Source organism: Clarias gariepinus, chromosome 27 (genome assembly GCF_024256425.1).
Source record: "Clarias gariepinus isolate MV-2021 ecotype Netherlands chromosome 27, CGAR_prim_01v2, whole genome shotgun sequence".
Taxonomy (NCBI): domain Eukaryota; kingdom Metazoa; phylum Chordata; class Actinopteri; order Siluriformes; family Clariidae; genus Clarias; species Clarias gariepinus.
In genome coordinates, this window is record NC_071126.1 from 1,297,535 (window position 1) to 1,315,421 (window position 17,887).

The 17,887-nt window shown below is 38.4% G+C and overlaps 1 protein-coding gene across 1 annotated transcript; it reads right to left on the bottom strand.

The window, feature by feature from the left end:
• Positions 1-1,456: 1,456 nt before the first annotated feature.
• emilin1a (elastin microfibril interfacer 1a) lies at positions 1,457-17,089 on the bottom strand. The gene is made up of 8 exons (XM_053489126.1): positions 16,639-17,089; positions 11,269-11,391; positions 9,991-10,163; positions 6,732-8,828; positions 4,507-4,623; positions 4,390-4,407; positions 4,065-4,199; positions 1,457-2,872 (listed from the first exon to the last, which is right to left on the bottom strand). Exons 1-8 carry the CDS (start codon positions 16,755-16,757, stop codon positions 2,541-2,543), a joined length of 3,114 nt encoding a protein of 1,037 aa, XP_053345101.1. The 5' UTR covers positions 16,758-17,089; the 3' UTR covers positions 1,457-2,540.
• Positions 17,090-17,887: the final 798 nt, after the last annotated feature.

Here is a 17,887-nt window from a genome sequence, read left to right on the forward strand (position 1 = left end):
ATTTCAGAGACCTAATTATTTTTTTATTAATTTTTAAATGCATGTCTACTGTAATGTTTATTACTTGGCACCATGGAGCTTTTTTTTTTTAAACCCAAAAGTTATATCTTCAGAAATTTGGACAAAGTCGATATTATTACAGGTCACAATACGTCAATTAATAAAACTTAATAATTAATAGAATTTTAATGATGGTGTACTGGATGTTTATCATTAGATGCATCTATATGGACAATATTTCTTCAGTCTTTTTGAAATAATTCTGATTAGATATTAACTGTTTACGTCTGTCGCATTTAATTAGAATAAAGCTTTTGACCTGTACAAGTGATTTATAATCTGCTGTCTGCTGTAATGAGTTTAATCTGCTGGAAATACTGTATAACAGAAGAAGAAAATGAAGTTTCTTAACAACTTTGATAAAAGTCAATTTGAGTAAAAGTCACAAGTGGCTCTGGTTCATGGAACACAGGGGTCACCAGAACCCACACAAAGGACCACTGATCCACTGGATCTAACCCATCACCATAATACTACAGACATTTATGTATATATATATATATATATATACTCAGCAAAAAAAGAAACGTCCCTTTTTCAGGACTGTGTATTTCAACAATAATGTTGTAAAAATCCAAATAACTTTACAGATCTTTATTGTAAAGGGTTTAAACAATGTTCTTCATGCATGTTCAGTTAACCATAATCAATTAATTAACATGCACCTGTGGAATGGTCGTTAAGACCTTAACAGCTTACAGAAAGTAGGCATTTAAGGTCACAGTTCTAAAAACGCAGGACACTAAAGAGACTTGTCTACCGACTGTGAAAAACACCCAAAGAAAGATGCCCAGGGTCCCTGCTCATCTGCGTGAACGTGCATTAGGCATGCTGCAGGGAGGCATGAGGACTGCTGATGTGGCTAGGGCGATAAATCGCCATGTCCGCACTGTGAGACGCCTAAGACGGCACTACAGGGAGGCATGAGGACAGCTGATCATCCTCGCAGTGGAAGACCACGTGTAACAACACCTGCACAGGATCGGTACATCTGAATATCACACCTGCGTGACAGGTACAGGATGGCCACAACAACTGCCCGAGTCACACCAGGAACACACAATCCCTCCATCAGTGCTCAGACTGTCTGCAATAGGCAGTCCATGAGGAGGAGATGCACTACAGTACTTCAAGCAGCTGGTGGCCACCAGATACTGAGTGGTACTTTTGATTTTGAGCCTCCCTTCATTCAGGGACACATTGGGAAACATTTTTAATTTATGTCTTATGATGTTGACTCTTTTAGTGTTCATACAAATATTTACACATTTACATTTACACAAGTTTATTGAAAGTAAAAACAGTTGAAAGTCAGAGAACGTTTCTTTTTTTGCTGAGTATAGATTATGTTAAATAATCTTAGATAGTCTGTAAAAAAGAATGCGACACACATGCACAGAGTCAAAAATGTCTTTAAAGGTATATTTTTTTTTTCCCAAAATCAAGTAAAAAACAGAAATCACAAACAATAATAATAACATTATTTTAAAAAATTAACTATCATCTGCAGACTGTATGGCTGGCAAAATAATACTGTATACAGTAGAATCTTTGGACATTTAGAGTATAAAACTAAATATACTCTATATGGCACATACAGTAAAAAAGGATTTAAAGTGATGATTTAATGGTCAAATAAAGGAAACAGCAATGTCTCTAAAAATACTGTTAAATGAAACAAGTCCAGTGGCTTTACATTCCTCTCACAACAGTGATGGTGAAAAGTACAATAACTTGCATAAGGCGTTCCACTCGTCTCACCTGTCACCAAGACCCAAGACATAGTTTATGAACTCGTGAAAACTACAGCATGTGAACTTCAAAGCTGCTGTGTATGTTTCGTGAACGCTTTTGCAAACTTGTTTCTATTGTTTCATTGCGGGAAAAAAAAAAAAAAAAAAAAAGTTATGAAAACAACCACAACACTCTTGACAGTTCTGTGGTTTACACTAGCTTCTGGAATTTATGAACTAAAATATGTCGTACAGAGCATGCAAAATGTTCCTGCTGCTTGTTGCTCACTGAATTGTAATCACACAGGACGGAGCTTTATTCCTCCCCAAATATGGAGTTTTGGAAGCATAAAATAATAAGGAGGACTAAAAATAATTATTATGGCCTTTTCAGGGAAAACTGAACAGAGCACACACACACACACACACACACAGAGTTTTGTTCACCACCACATACACACTCATATCACTGATTTCCTTTTTACATTTTAACTCTAACTTGCATGTCTGACTTGCATGGTTTGGGGGTATTAAATATATCCTGGAGGTTGAGTCCCAACAAAAGTGTGCCTCTTGGTTAATATTTCAAGACTAAGCCGATAAGACAGTACAACATTCTTTGTGTTTAAAGCCCTTATTAACACCGCGATAAATGTTTCTAAGAAAGAAATGTTTAAGTCAGCGTACTCTCATTGTCCTGAACCAAGTATGAACAGCTGGCACAAGACACCTGAATGGTTTTCGCTCTTATAACACAGCATCGACATGATCATACAGCAGCATCCCACTGAACATAGTAAGAGGTTCGACTGAATCAGCCAGTTTCCCAGTGACCAGGTCGATGCACACGGTCTCTCCCACCTCTAGAGGCAGTATGATGTTGAAAATGACCAGAGATCCAGGAGTGTTTCTTGATTCAGCCATAGGTTTCTCCAAACCCTCTGGTTGGTATCCGGTCGAATCTCCACGTGCAATTCCGTAGTTGGACTTTGACAACACTGCCTCTATCTTCATGTTCTTCTGACCAGTCAGGACTGCACTGAAGAAATAACGTCCGCTCACCGGTGCTGTGAATATGCCTGGTAAAATATGCACATGTATCAGTAACAGAAGACAATAATTTAATAGTTACAATTATCAGCTACTGTAATATATACATCCTTTGTTTATACCGCTGTCATATCATGTCTTTACATCTCAGGGAGCCCTCATGTCTGTTTCCCTCTGGCTCTCCCATTTAGTTATGCTGTCATAGTCCTGCTGTGGTCCCTGTTTGCACTCTGCACTAAATATGAATTGACTTTATACATTGTGTGACCATACCTAACTCCCATCTCTCCTTTTCTTCTGCTCTCTCCTCTTTCCTCTCTTCTCCTCTCTCCCCCTCTTTCTCTTTCCCTCTCTCTCTGTCGAGTTATACATGTCTCTCCTGAGCTGCCAGTGATCCAGACTCCCTCTGCCCTCTGGAGCTGTCTGACTCGTCCTGTTGTCCCTGTGGAGATCTTGTCGCATGGATGCCCCGTTTGGTCTGCCTGGGGTGCGTGTGGTGACTGGGGACAGTTCCACTTTTCCACAAAGACATCCTCTGAGGACTCATGACTGCAGTTGCTCAATAGTTCAGGACTGGAGTCTCCTACAGTCTACCTGAGCCTTCAATAACGAACGGAATCCATATTTACTTAAACACATCTCCTATTATACTGAACTTCCAGTCTCACACAGTATGACTGCAGATCAATCCCTGCTATCTGTTATCACCCAGATGAGGATGGGTTCCCTGCTGAGTCTGGTTCCTCTCTAGGTTTCTTCCTACTGCCATCTCAGGGAGTTTTTCCTTGCCACTGTCGCCGTCACCCTTGGCTTGCCTCATCGGAGACAGTCTTATCATTTTGATTCATACACATTCACATATCATACAAAGCTGTGTAAAGCTGCTTTGCGAAAAATGTTAATTGTTAAAAGCGCTGTACAAATAAAATTAAATTGAACAGGGTCACAGGATGGGATGCCAACTTGTTGCAGGCCACAAGCAGACACATACACATACTTTGGAAACGCCAATCAACCCACAGTATACTGCATGTGTCTGGAGGTAACCAGAGTACCCAGAGGATCCCATCAAACACTGGGAGAACATGAAAAGCCCTCCAGTTCGCCCCTGTGCTGCCCAGTTACAATTAACTTTTAAAAATCTAAAAGTTAACTCTTTAAATTTGAGATGCTAGATAATATTATTTGTTAGACAATGATTTTGGCAACATGCTCATATACCTGTGTGTGGACTGTAAGACATCCCCTCATTGACGAAGACCTTGTTGAAGACAATGGTGCCTGAGCCGACCTGTGGCTGTGTAAGTGCTGCTGAAAACGACAGTCTCGGGACATTTGCGTCGTCGCCTGGAGGACCTGTTGGATAAAAGTGACACCCTCATTATAGAGAAGTCTGGCAGTGCTCATGTCACTGTAATCCTATTCCCTGCTTGATAAGGGTTGTTCAGTGAGGCAGTGAAGTCTTACTTCTTGTAAAGAATTTTCTTGCTTATTTTTAAGAACTTAATCTCTGTGTCTAATGATGTAAAATGATTAAAACACTAACCTTGTTCACCTCTTGGACCTGCCATGCAAAACAAAGACTTTTAATTACTTATTTAATTATTACATATAGCCTGTAGGAAATAAAACAGTCATGCAGATTATGTTTTCTTTTAGTTACCTGGCTGACCAATTGGTCCATCCTCCCCTTGTATACCCTGGGGGCCTCCTATGCCCGGTGGTCCTATTGGACCTGGTAGGCCTTGGGGACCTCGTTCCCCTTGAGGTCCAGGAGGGCCTGGAATAAATCATGCAAACAACATTTCTATTACAAATCGTTTACATCATCATAGTTCTTTTAGCTAAAAATAAATCTAAGTGTTTAAGATGTTAAACTGCTGATCAGAAGGTCGCATGTTCAAAGCACCACCAAGCTGCCACTATCGCTATCCCTAGTCTGCTCAGATGTATTATGAGATAAATGTTGCTCTGGATGAAGATGTCCAATAAATGCCATAAATAGAAAATGGCTTGAGGCTAAATTGCAAGTTTAAAGAAATTTAAACAATTCTGAAAGCTTGATCTGAGACTGTACAGGAGCTGCTTCTATTATAATTTTGTTGCTTAGCAGAAGTTACTCGCTTTTAATATAGAGAGAAAACATATGAATCTTGGTCCAAGGTATGAACTTCCTCTTGTCCATGATGCTCTAGCTTGATTTATTATCTCTGTCCATTTGTTCATTACTCATCACAAGGTGCCTTTAACTTCACACTAAAAATCTAGTATTCTCAATTAAGTTGCTAATGCCCCATAGGATAGTTTCCTAGGGTATACAGTATATTTCATAGTGGTCTTAGTGCTCGTCTCTCACTGGTATAATTAACATCCGTGCACGTGTGTACAGTTTATGTATGTGTGTGTAAAGCATCTTTTATTTTGTGTTTGTGTGCATGAAAGTCGTCTTTTCACGTGCGCGTGTACTGTTTATTATAACACATGTGTGTGCACGCATGTAAAGCAAAAGCAAGTTCATTAGGGAGGTTAAAGATCCATTTTCTTTCTCTCTCTCTCTTTCTCTCTTTCTCTCTCTGTCAGCCTGCACTGTGTATGTGTGTGTGTGTGTGTGTGTGTGCACGCGTCATTAGACACTGTGCCCCTCCCCTCCTCCTCTCGCCTTTACATACACACACACTCTAACTGAAACACTGCTCTGTCGCAACTCTTTTCAAAGGTAAAGTGATTAATTTGTTTTAATTTTACTTTACAGCAGTGTAGTGATGGGAAGTTTAAATCATTTTAGTGATTGATTTGAGTGCTTCTTTAAATCTCATTCATCAAAATGAACTAATCTTTTTTGAGTCATTCAGTCATTGATCTTTGGATCAGAAATAAAATAAATGTTACATTTTCAATAAACAGACCCCTAACACGTGTACATACACAAATTTTGGCTATAAATCCAGTAATAAAAATATTACAATGCAGCCAAGGACATATTATGATAAACAGCTCACCTCTCATATCTTCTCTCCAAGTCGTTCGTTCTTTTGAATCTATTGCACTGCATAGCGTCTATGGGAGTCATTTGACAAAAGAACGAAGGATTTGGACCAAAGACTAAAAGGTAACTACTCATTTCTGTTTGCTGTACATAACCTATGGCCAGTAGAAAATGAACGACTCACTCTCCGAGACTACTGGTTCTTCTACTACGTGACTACTGAGTGACGGCAAAGACTTCATGACCGACATATTACTACTGCAGTGATTCTGTTAGTGTGCGCACACTCGAGTGTCATTAGAGAGATTTCTTGTTTATTTTCCCAATAAAACAGTGTTTCCGTTAGTGTGTGTGTGTGTGTGTGTGTGTGTGTGTGTGTGTGTGTGTGTGTTTGTGTGTGTGTGTGTGTGCGCACACAAACACACATACACAGCACATGCACGCACAAACACACATACACACACACACACACACACACTAACGGAAACATTTTTGGGAAAAATTTTTTTTTTGGGTTGTGAAACGAATAATCTGAGTTTACATTATTTCTAATGGGGAAATTCTTTGATTTACGAGCACACATCCAGAACCAATTATGCTCGCAATCCAAGGTTCCACTGTACCATGGTATTATTTATTGACAGTATATGTGCCACACTTGTGCCAGGTTATCCCATGATAATTTTTTTTTCTGTTAACATAAATTCACTATTCACAAAGTTCTTAAGATAGTTATGTATTGTTAATTTATCCAGGGTTACAGAAGAATCCATTGTTCTATTAACAGTTAAAATGTCAAAGTGTTTCGCTTATTGCTTGTGCTTTAATTCCAAAAACTTTTGTCGATGCATCGCACGACACAATTATCCCTAGTTTCTTTTTTATTATTTCAGGGTACCTACCGATAAAGTCCTGCTCAGTGAAAGTCTGGAATTCATTCAGGATTTCCAGTAGTGTGGAGTTGACAGTGTTGACCCTGCCATGGATAGTCTCCAAATGAACACTCTTGATGTTGTGTATGGCCTCTCCCTGAGTAAGAATGCTAGCATTAAGCCCATTAACACAAGTCCAAAGTCCAGATACATCTCCGTTTATTATATTCTTGATCTGCTGCAGGTTCTCTGAAAGTGTCTCCAGTCTGCTACAAACATTCTCTAATGTTAAAAGCCTCCTACCCAGCCCGTCGGCAGCATGTTTGCATTCACCCATCTCCACCAACAGATTGCTTTCCAATCTCTGAATGTTGTGGGAAATATTCCTGAACTGTTTCTGACTGTCCTCTATGTGGTCGTCCATCCAGTCCTGAATCTTGTCAATCTGGAAAAAGATTTCATTCTTCGAGTTCTCCAGGTCAGTTAGCGTGCTGTTGTGTCTCTGAACAGTGTGACCCAGTCCCTTCAGCGTGTCATTAACAGAACTGAAGGTCAACTTGATTCCAGAGAGCTCACCCTGAATGGACTGGAGTTCCTTTACCAGTGTGTTAGTTATGACGTTGTGATCATTGGTGTGCTCCTTGAGTTTGGTTGTACTAATATTGCATTGTCCCTGGCATTTCTCCACTTCCTCTTTAAGTTTGCCCACTTCCTCTTGTAAGTTAGAGCACACCTGTGAGCATGCACTTTCACCAGAGTTCACTTTTCTGTCCAAGTTGGTGAATTCACCTTGATATTTCTCAAAGCCGCTGAGGGTTGTGTTTCTCAAGTTGCTGAGTTCATTCTCTATTTTACTCAGAGCGGAACTGCAAACGCCACAGTTAGTCCTTAATATCTCCAGTTCTGTGGAAATCTTATTAGAATTCTTACTATTCTCTCCCATTAGATCAGTAATTTCCTGAACATTGTGGCTTAGGTCTGAAATGCGGTTCATCATTGACTCACCAGACAAAGAGAGATCTTTCAGCCTGGTGTCAAACCTTTGGATGTCTTCCATGTTGGCAATGACTTTCCACTCCAATGTTTTAACCATATCTTCTGTTGTATTTTTTTGGCTTTGTGCTGCACATGCTTCTGCACACAAATTAACCGTTGTTGTCAACTTGTTGGTTAAGACAGATGTCTTATTTTCCAACTTAATTATGCGATCCTTGTGGTTGTCCACAGAGTTCTTTATCTCTCTCATATTGAGCTCAATGTTAGAAATCCTCATGCCGTGGTCATCGTTTTGCTTAAGGACAGAGTTCCGTATTTTGCTGATTTCTCTTTGCACCAGCTCTTTCATACTGGTCTCCATGTGAGAGCATTTCTGCTCAGCTTTCCTCATCGTTCCGTTCAGCCGACGTTCCAAGTCTCTCAAACGGCTGTTCAGCTTTTCTTCTGATACTTTTCCTCGTCCCGCATTCCCAGCAGTTCCTTTCAATTCTTTGTCAATGCGTCCATTTAGCATGTCATACAATTCTGCAGTGGAACTAACCTTCTTTTCCAGTGCGCCAACTCGTCTCTCCATGTCTACGATGGCATCACAGCAGCTCTGTGAGCGGGCAAGCTCCCCCTGCAAGACCTCCACTGTCTGGCTATGGTGCTGCTCCATGACACTTATGTGCTTTTCCAGGGCACGGATCCTCTCCCTGTCCTCCTGCTGCTGCTGCTTTATGCTCTCCACACCACTTTGGCAGGCAGCGCAGGACAGTGAGATGCGATGCTCTAATTCGTTAAGAATCTCATCCTTCAGCATTCTGTACTGACTTCCTCTGTCTAGCTCATCGCCTGCAGTATTGCCACTAACCAGATGGTTGTTTATACTGGTAAGGGTCATGTCATGTACTTGCGTCATGTTATCAAGCAAATCCAGCTTGATCTGAATGCTGTTAATGGTTTCCCTCATTTCTGGTTGAGCTGCATCAGCAGGGTTTTGACCACCAGTGTGGACTCCTTGTGACCAGCGTGACTCCTCATTTATTCTCTGATTCACTCCCTGTAAGGTGGACTGCATGTCACGGAGTCCTTTACTCAGACCCTGAATTGTCTCCTCAAGTTGTTTGATTTTATCACTTTCTCCTCTTTCTAAGGGAAAAAATGAGGTAAAGAGAGAGAGAGAGAGAGAAAGAGAGAGAGAGAACTTAAACAAACCATGAATGCTCCAGTTCAGAATTTGTATTATTCAATATATCTTATCAATGTATCTTATTTCAATTCAATAAAATTTTATTTCTATAGCACTTTTTGACAATCAAAATTAATGGAAGTTTGTATGAAATGTGAATGTGTATAAATCAAAATGATTAAATAGTTCCTGATGAGTAGCCAAGGGCGTAAAGGTGGCAAGAAAACCTCCCTGAGATGTCAATAGGAAGAACAGGGAATCCATCCTCATTTGCGTGAAATTGGTATTAAATATATACCGCTAGATTATTCCACATGGTGGAGAGAAACGTTTAAAAAAAACTAATCACAAAGTCACTGCAAATGATACAACTTGTTCTTTTCCCCGTACAACAAACTTGATAAACTAGTTAATACTGTATTTTAATCCAACAACAGCAGACAATTAGAGCGTTGTATGCAATGCAGCTGAGAAGAGCCTTAAGCCCTGTTCACACCTACAGTAGCATTAACATACGTCCTGGGTCATCCAGTTGTAAACGTTAAGCACTGAGTGTAGATATGAACAGGGTCCAGTGTGTCCCTACTGTATGTTTTGACTACATGATCAAAGTGTTTGAAATAGTACATACAAGTACTGTACATGAAAGGACCAGCAGATTTTAGCCTAAAAAAACAAACAAACAAACAAACAAATATAGCAGAAGAATGATGTGATAAATATGCACAAGTTCACAAGTGCTCACTGGAGGAAATGTAAAATGCCAGGTGTAAACAGCTGTTCACATTTTGCTTGTGATCTGATCTCTCTACAGTATATTGATGGTTAATGCCAGGTGTAAAAAGGTATGAGTTTGAAAGTATCTTATTTACCACTTACATTTGGTCAGTCGAAAGAGTTAAAGATCCTAAAAAACTATTTCACTTACTACATTGAATTGTTTGTGTTAAAAAGTAACATAAGCACAACTAACCACAGTATATTAGAGCAATAAATGGAACTCATTTGTACACAACCAGAAATTATTATTTTTTTATTAATTTATTAAAATCTGATTTTTATAATTTTTTTATTATAATAAGAATAAAATAGATCACATGTTCAGCTTTATAATATCTGTACCTTCTCCTCTACTCTGTTCATTCCCCGTATTAGATCCAACGTTGTTGATCTGTGAGTTGCCTTTGGGGCCGTTGTTGCAGTCTTCACCTGAATAACCATTACAACACTTCCATTCCATCTCTGTTACCATTTTGTAAGCAATCCTGTACTTCGGTCTTCTGAATGTCCTATATCTATTGGGTAAGAACATTATAGTATGAGTACAATAAATGTTTTGTATAAAAGTCCTAGCAAACAGACTCTCTCACTCACTTGCTATATTAAGTTCATAGGATGCCTGAAGTCTATCCCAGGGGACTCGTGGCATGAAGCAGCATAGACCCTGGACAGGGTGCCCATATATAATATGGCACACAAGCAATGGGCAATTTTGGAGATGCCAATTAGCATACCTTTGCCTGTCTTTAGACTGAGGAAGAAAACCAAAGCGCCCAGAGGAAACCCACCAGGCATTTAGAGAACGCGCAACACAGCACACAGACAGGAAGTGGGATGCGAATGCTCAACTCTGCTAATCATTATGGCAACAAACATAGTGGATCATTTTTAAAAATATATTTAAAATATTTAAGATATTTGAAATATTTGAAAATATAATTTAAATATAAATTTTAATTGTATTTAAATAATTAACCTCTTGCCTATGCCTACTTTTGAGCATTTAGCGGAAATGTGTTGTCGGTATACAGACTCATCTCCCGCGCTGCTACAGCCTTTTAAAACTTCAGTTACCAAAGAACACTTACTTGGACACACACACACACACACACAAATGCTTTACAGGTGGACACACATGTGGTCACAGTGTAACAGTACACGGGCGCACAAAAGTGACAATACGAGTGATGCACTGAGACTGAGTATGGGAGACGATTACCCACAATCCCATAGTGCGAGAAAGAGAAAAATCATTGGCTCAGTTGTGATCACATGATGCTCAACAGAAAAAGCGTACATGTACTACTCAAGTTAAAAATTCTGCATTCCTAAGGTTACGAAAAGAATTTAGAATTAAATTATGTTTGTGAACTGAGGTTCCACTGTACACTTAAGTTTTGCTTCAAAAAGTCAGAAAAGTCATTTTAAAAAAGCTCTAATAAGAAGAAGCCAAGGGTTGTTCTTTTTTTCTCTTTAAACACAATTTCTCTCTTTTTTTTAAAAACAATGTCGAATTTTTGTTTGTATGCCAAGTCCCTGCTCTATAAAGATTTTGACCTCACCACGAGGAAGACATAATACTCAGTACTCCATATTTTTCACCAACAGAGCAATACTTACAACACTACCCGAGAGCACTGCTGACCCCAACCACAGTTCTGGTAATCAGGCTTGACGTAGGTCTCCACTCCATCCTCCATAACACAGCTGACAGATTTCATCACCACATAGGCACACCAGTTCCTGTATAGACATGGCACAGTGAGAGAAATAAGGGCGTGCTGGAATAGTAATGGTATTATTTCTTTTTTTCCCTTCAGCCCTTGCCCAGCAAAATATCTATTCTCAGTATGACACACACAATCCATAAATATCCTTCGTATCACTTATTCCTAAATCCATGCCCCCCTTTCCCCTTAACAATGACTAAACAAATCTCTATCTGGTGACTGCAAAGAAATACATCTTTTACACTGTCATAGTTTAAGGTTTGCAAAACAACTTAGAAAAAAAGATTTTTTGTTTGTGGTGCTGCTATTTTAGACCAAGCGAAACCATTAAAGTTAAAGTTAGGTTTAAAACAAGTATGTTTAAAGTTTAATCCCCAAAATAGATTAAATCATGATGTTAGCATAATTTTTATATATTAACTGGTTATTTACAGTGTAATAATTGTAATTAGTGTAATATTTTTTGTAGTATTTGCAATGTGTTATAAATATTATAATGTATTTCCAATGTACTAAAGTGTATGTTTTTCACATGAGACATTTATACAACGCTGCAAACTCTACTTCAGGGACAATTTCTTATAAACACTATCCACTCCAGTTTGTTTCAAGAAATGTGCAATCAAAAATCTTTAGAAACTCTAAAATGGAAATGTTAAATGCATTCACACACTCAACCTACAAAAGAAGCGTAAGCATGGATTAACTCGACCACATAAGCAGCTGCTTAGGGGCTGCGACCTCTGTCATCTGTTAATTTACCATAAACATTTTCTTGATTAAGCATACAAAGTCTTCAAAGGCTTGTTAAAAGTTTTATTTTTCCATTTGCTTTGTTTAGAAGAAAGGCTAAGGTCTGGAGGTCAACCAAAGGCATACAGGTCAGACTTAGGACCTCTTTGATGGTCTCTTGTCTGATTTTGTCCTACTGAGCGAGACAGTCACAGATTCTTTAAAAGACAAAATCAGCCCAGTGCCCCTGCTCCTTAGGGCCATCGATGTGCGGAACTCAGCATTGAAATAAAGGCTGTTACAAAGCAGCTTAGGCATTGAGTATGGTCTGCTGGATTAGGGGTTGGCATTCTTCTTTACTCCACAGGAATACATATCTGTCAATTACGCATAAGAGCTTGTCTAAAATCAGAGTAATGAGTTACGTTGTCAGTGAAGGTCTACATTTGCACAATGTTTCTATCTGCTTACATAAACCCAGTACGATGTGGATGCACAATGCATTTAATCAGGATATAACTTTTGATGGAGCAAGGTAGCTTTGCTCTCTGTTTAGAGTTACATTTTCCTGAAATATAACAGAAAAAGGAGAAGAACTTTGACCTTTTTTTTCGATTTTATTTTATTTGTATATCGCTTTTAACAATTGTCATTGTCGCAAAGCAGCTTTCCACAATCAAAATAAAATAAACAACATATATATCCAACCTGCTCACAATAATCACAATTTTTGGAGTACACATACCAACCTAAATATAAAGCAAGCTTAGATTCCGCTCTTGATGACTTAAAACGACGAGCTGTAGACCTAATGGTTCACGAGAGAGAAGTCCCTGAAGCAGCATAGCGCTTCCTAAGTATTTAAATTAAAGCTGTGGAATTATGAAGCCGTTTCGAGCTGCAAGAAAGAGGGTTTCTGCAGCAAGTCAGACCAAAACGTGTCCCTAAGCCACACTAACACTGTCCAAATCTATTGTTTACTTGTTAAAGCTAATTAACTACTTGATGATTTGCAGTTGGCAGCGGAAGAAAATCCTGATGGAGCTTCAGTACCTTTCCGAAAGGACACTTCATGATCAAAACACACTACTGCAACAAACTCCAGTTTAATGATCAGGAATGTATGCAAAATTTCCCTGTTTGAAACATGTCAAGTCACCTAATGTTACCTTTATGTGGGGCAAACATGTGCAAAAAGAATATATTTATTCCAAGAAAGGAGATGCAATTGATGTTGCAATGGTGACTATTTACTTACTGAATGGATTATTAAAGATTTCCCCCCCTGTCAATCCCACTAGAGTGGCTCCACTGTGTGGAGGTGTTGATGTCTTATAGCAGTAGGACAACTTCTGTAATCCAGTATATAATAATAATAATAACATTAATAATATAATATTTAACAACTTTCATTATTGGGAAGCCTATAAAATAACACTTTATTTTGCACATCATATTATTTTTTTACATTTTTTTTATTGTGCACCAGCAATGAATTCTACACACATCATAATCAATGACTCTAAATTGTTTATGAATGATATGGTGTGCATGGACACAGGTTATTTTATCATATTATTTATTAACAAAATCAGTGTTCTGCTAAATTTGAACACTAATTCAAATTAATTAATTAATTAATTAATTTGAATGCTGTGAAGAAAGGATAAACTGATAAAGCATTGATGCAGCTTAGTTTTATCCTTTAACTCAGCCCTCAAGACAAGCAATGAGGTCTCTGAACAAGAGGAGTTGAATATATTTTGCATGGACAAAATATGTTTTTTACATTAAGTTTAAATATTATTAATTAATAGTGTCATATTTAGATATTTAACAATGGCCTTAGATCCATTTTATGTGTTTTTATGCCCAAAACATAGCATGACCTGTGGCACCACATCTTGGGGTTTTAACCCATTTCTTGGAATTATGGATAGCAACTCAGGATTTATGGATTTTGCAAAGCAATCGTGAGAATTTTTAACTTGCCGTTTGTTGTTAAAGCCTAATAAATGATCACTTCTTTGTCATACTCAAGACCATGGGTCTGGGATAGATCTACCATTTGATGTTATTACTTTACTTCTTTACTTATTTTTTATTATATTTGTAAATGATGTCAGTGGCCTACTTCAGATTTGGAACTTCCATATTCCATACTTCCTGGCGTATCATTGCCGGAAAATTGTGATAGAATAAAACTTCATAAATTGGCATAAATTGTAGTTTAAACAGATTGATACTTATTTTGGATTTAGGGAAATGGAGAATGGCAGCACTGAACATGACTTACTTTGGGTACATTAAAGTGACATACGGTGGTACTAGTTTTAATATTGTCCTGAACTGCAGATGATATTTTGAAAAAGAATCCAAAAAGGTAATTAAAAATGCTTAATCTATGTCCACTATTGATGTCTGAACACTATCTTAGCAGCTATTAATTCCTCACTACACATCCTGAACTTATCTGAAACTAACAGTATAACTGAACACTTTTTAGGTTTCATAATTCTTGTTACACACCTTCCTGTAATATTAATGGATTTTAGCAAGACCATTTTGGGGAAAGAAGACCTGTTTTTTTTCCTGCTGTTGTTTTCAGCTTTTGCTTTCTCTTTGCTTTCAGGACTCAGTTTGGTCAGGTTTAAAGTCATGGAACAGTGTTCTTATTTCACTTCCCTGAGCTCCTAACAAACCTCACAGAGCCTGTTTGTATAGGCTACAAACTGTCTAGACTCTTGCCAGATGTTCCTTCTGCCAAAGAAGACAGTTGTGTTGTATCTAAATGTCACAAAGGATCACAGAGCTGGTTTTACACATGTCTCTACCACACACAAGGAATTACAGAAATATGAACACAGTTTATTCATCTGAGACCCAAACGCAGGCCCAAGCACATAAAATGACAAAAGAGAGTAAGAGAGAATGAGTGAGAGAGAGAGAGAGAGAGAGAGAGAGGAGTTAACAACTTCAGAGCTACTGTACTGCTCACCATACTGTATAATACTTCACACAGCTGTTAAAATAAAACGCAGATCCAACAGACACTGAATTGGCATTCTTTCTCAAAACAGAACAGAAAATCTCGGCTCATGGGTCTAGCTAAGGACACTGATGTACTTTTTTTTCTTTTGCTCTATCATGTTAATTTCAATACTGATAGCTTTGATGCTTTTGCAACAGATTTCAATCATAGAGTGTTGTCCTGTATACACATGTATTTATTCAGTACACTCCTCTAAAAGTATTCTGTAACATGTGATGTGTATTTTGTGAGCTTTGGTGACTTTTTAACCCTTCCTTAGTAACTTCTGAGCAAACTGTTTAAAATGCACACAATCCCACAGATACAGGTCTTCAGGTAATGTTCACATCTAACTTTAGAATTGGGGGGGCGGGGGGGAATGCCTATGAGCAGAGAATCTGCAATCTGAAACACCTTGCTAGTAAGAGAGCTCAGAAGAGAATGACCAGACTGATAGGAATCTGACTCAAATATTTATTCTTTCAAGTGTGGGGAGAAAAGCATCTTAGTTTAACCCCCCCTGTCAGCTATGAACATAAACTCTGAGGCTGTCCTGGGACAGACCCTTTTCCAGAACACTTTTCCAGAACACTTAAAAAAGACCAGGTATTTTTGACTAAATATTGAATATTGAACTGAATATTTTCAGCTGTCCAGTTTGGGTGAGTCTGTGCCCATGACAGCCTCAGACTCTTGTTTTTGGCTGACACAAGTGGAACCTGTTAAATGATTGATGACTATGAATAGTCACAGATATACTGAATTTGAAAAATGAATTCTATTTTATAAAATATCTTTCATTTTTGTACATATTTTAATAACAATTTATTTCATAAAATAAAGTTTTTTTAGAATCATAGTTCCCTTGTCTGTGCTGCTCAATAGCCTTTATAGCCTTCATTCGCAAAGTAAGAACAGGGCTAAAATCATCCATGAAGTTCATAACTGTGAAAGCATGGGGTCCATGAAATGTAACATTTTCACTTTTCATGTGTTGTGTTTTGTGTCCAAATATTTATCGCTTATATTGTTCTTATTTTTTTTATTGTATAAAATGTATATATATACACAGTAAGTGGAATCCTTTTTGTGTGTATAATGGCTTTAAATTTTACTCTAAAAATCAGGACTTTTTATGTCTATATTTACTTATCACTTACTGTACTTGGCTTGCAAGATGCATGAATCATTTTTTTGATGTCTCACAGGTGTAAACGCCCTTTAAAGGTTTTTGGGACATGTCTTCGCTATCGTACATCTTCTACAGCTCCACTCATCCTCTCCTCACACAACTGATTTTCCTTTATTTCTCTTTTCTTTCTCTTGTTCCTATATGTCTTTCTTGTTTTAATATTTGATACATTTTAACTGTTAAGAATTTAAGTTTTGTTCTTAGTAAAAAAAAAACAGTTTAAAATATTAAAAATTACGTGCTGCACTTTTACATGACAGACAATTCAGTATCTCTCCACTTTACAGGGGTGTAGGTGTCCTGACCTGTGCCTGCTGACGGCGCGCGGGTGCTGAGTGTGTGTGCCTGGTGTGTGAGATCCCGCTGCCCAAACACATCCATGCAGCAGCAGTGCAACAAAACACACGAGCAAACTGTGCGCCATGATCCACAGAGGCAGTTCTGAACAGATTTAACCTTGAGGTTTTTTAAAAGTCTGTTTTACGCACGGAGCGTGAATGAGAGTTTTCCGTAAAGTTCTAATCCGACCTCTCCTTCAGTCCCTCTGAAAAGTCTCATAAGCTCTGGTTTAAGTTACTTTCCATCATTCTGTAAAGCTGGGGATCCAGGTCTCATAAGCTCAGGTTTAGGTTATTTTCTGTCACTTGCCAAAACTGAGTATCCAAAGCTTTAGCATCCACATGGTGACCGAGTGTGGCGCGCCGGGAGGAATCCAACTACTGCTGAGGAGCGATGATGAACAGGAGCTGTGTGTGCTCTCTCTCTCTCACACACACTCTTTCTCTTTCTCTCTCACCCCCACCTCTCTCACACACACACTCTCTCACCCCACCTCTCTTTCTCTCTCACACACACACACACACACACACACTCTCTCACCCCCACCACTCTCTCTCTCTCTCCCTCCCTCCACGAGTCTCCAGAACAGCTCTAATTCACTTTGCCTCAATGTTTCTCAAAAAACATCAGATCTTTATCATTTAAGCAGATGAAGCCGTATAAGATTAGACATTTTTTCACTCTTTGAGCCCCTTCCCAAAGCACTTTGATTTCACTAAAACACAGAAACCTCAGATCAGACTCACAATGATTTCTGAGAGTGATCAGAAGCGCAGTTACTGTCCCTTTACCCTCATAATATCACTTGGAAAAAAACATCTACTGCAACTTTGCATGGATCACCGCCAATCACATCAAAATCTCCCTCAGCTGGTGTTTTGATGGTGGTGAAGAGTGCTGTCAAATAAATGATCCCAAAAATCTCAAAAGAGAAAGCTGTACTGAGAGAACAACTGTCTGCCAAAAGCCACCTTTAAAACCAGTCACAAAAGCACTTTCTGAAACAAAGTTGTTATTTTTAATAACACAATTAGTTAGTTATTGTCATTCAGAATCTGTGTTTTTCTGTTTATGGCTAATACAAGCTACAAAGCTAACTATCTCATAAAAGGCTGAATTCCAAATCCATCTCTAACATCTGATCAAGAGCACTACTTTGGTGTGTGGAACAAGGGTTTGTACACCTTACATAGCACACTAGCTTTGCAGTTAATA

Bases quoted from the DNA above. Each gene is read 5' to 3' on its own strand.
- emilin1a (XM_053489126.1), bottom strand. From the start codon at position 16,757: ATGGCGCACAGTTTGCTCGTGTGTTTTGTTGCACTGCTGCTGCATGGA. The intron at 10,164-11,268 runs GTAAGTATTGCT...CTTACCCAATAG, and splicing joins CAGTGCTCTCGGGTAGTGTT to ATATAGGACATTCAGAAGAC. The intron at 2,873-4,064 runs GTATATGAGCAT...ATATTTTACCAG, and splicing joins GTCTTACAGTCCACACACAG to GCATATTCACAGCACCGGTG.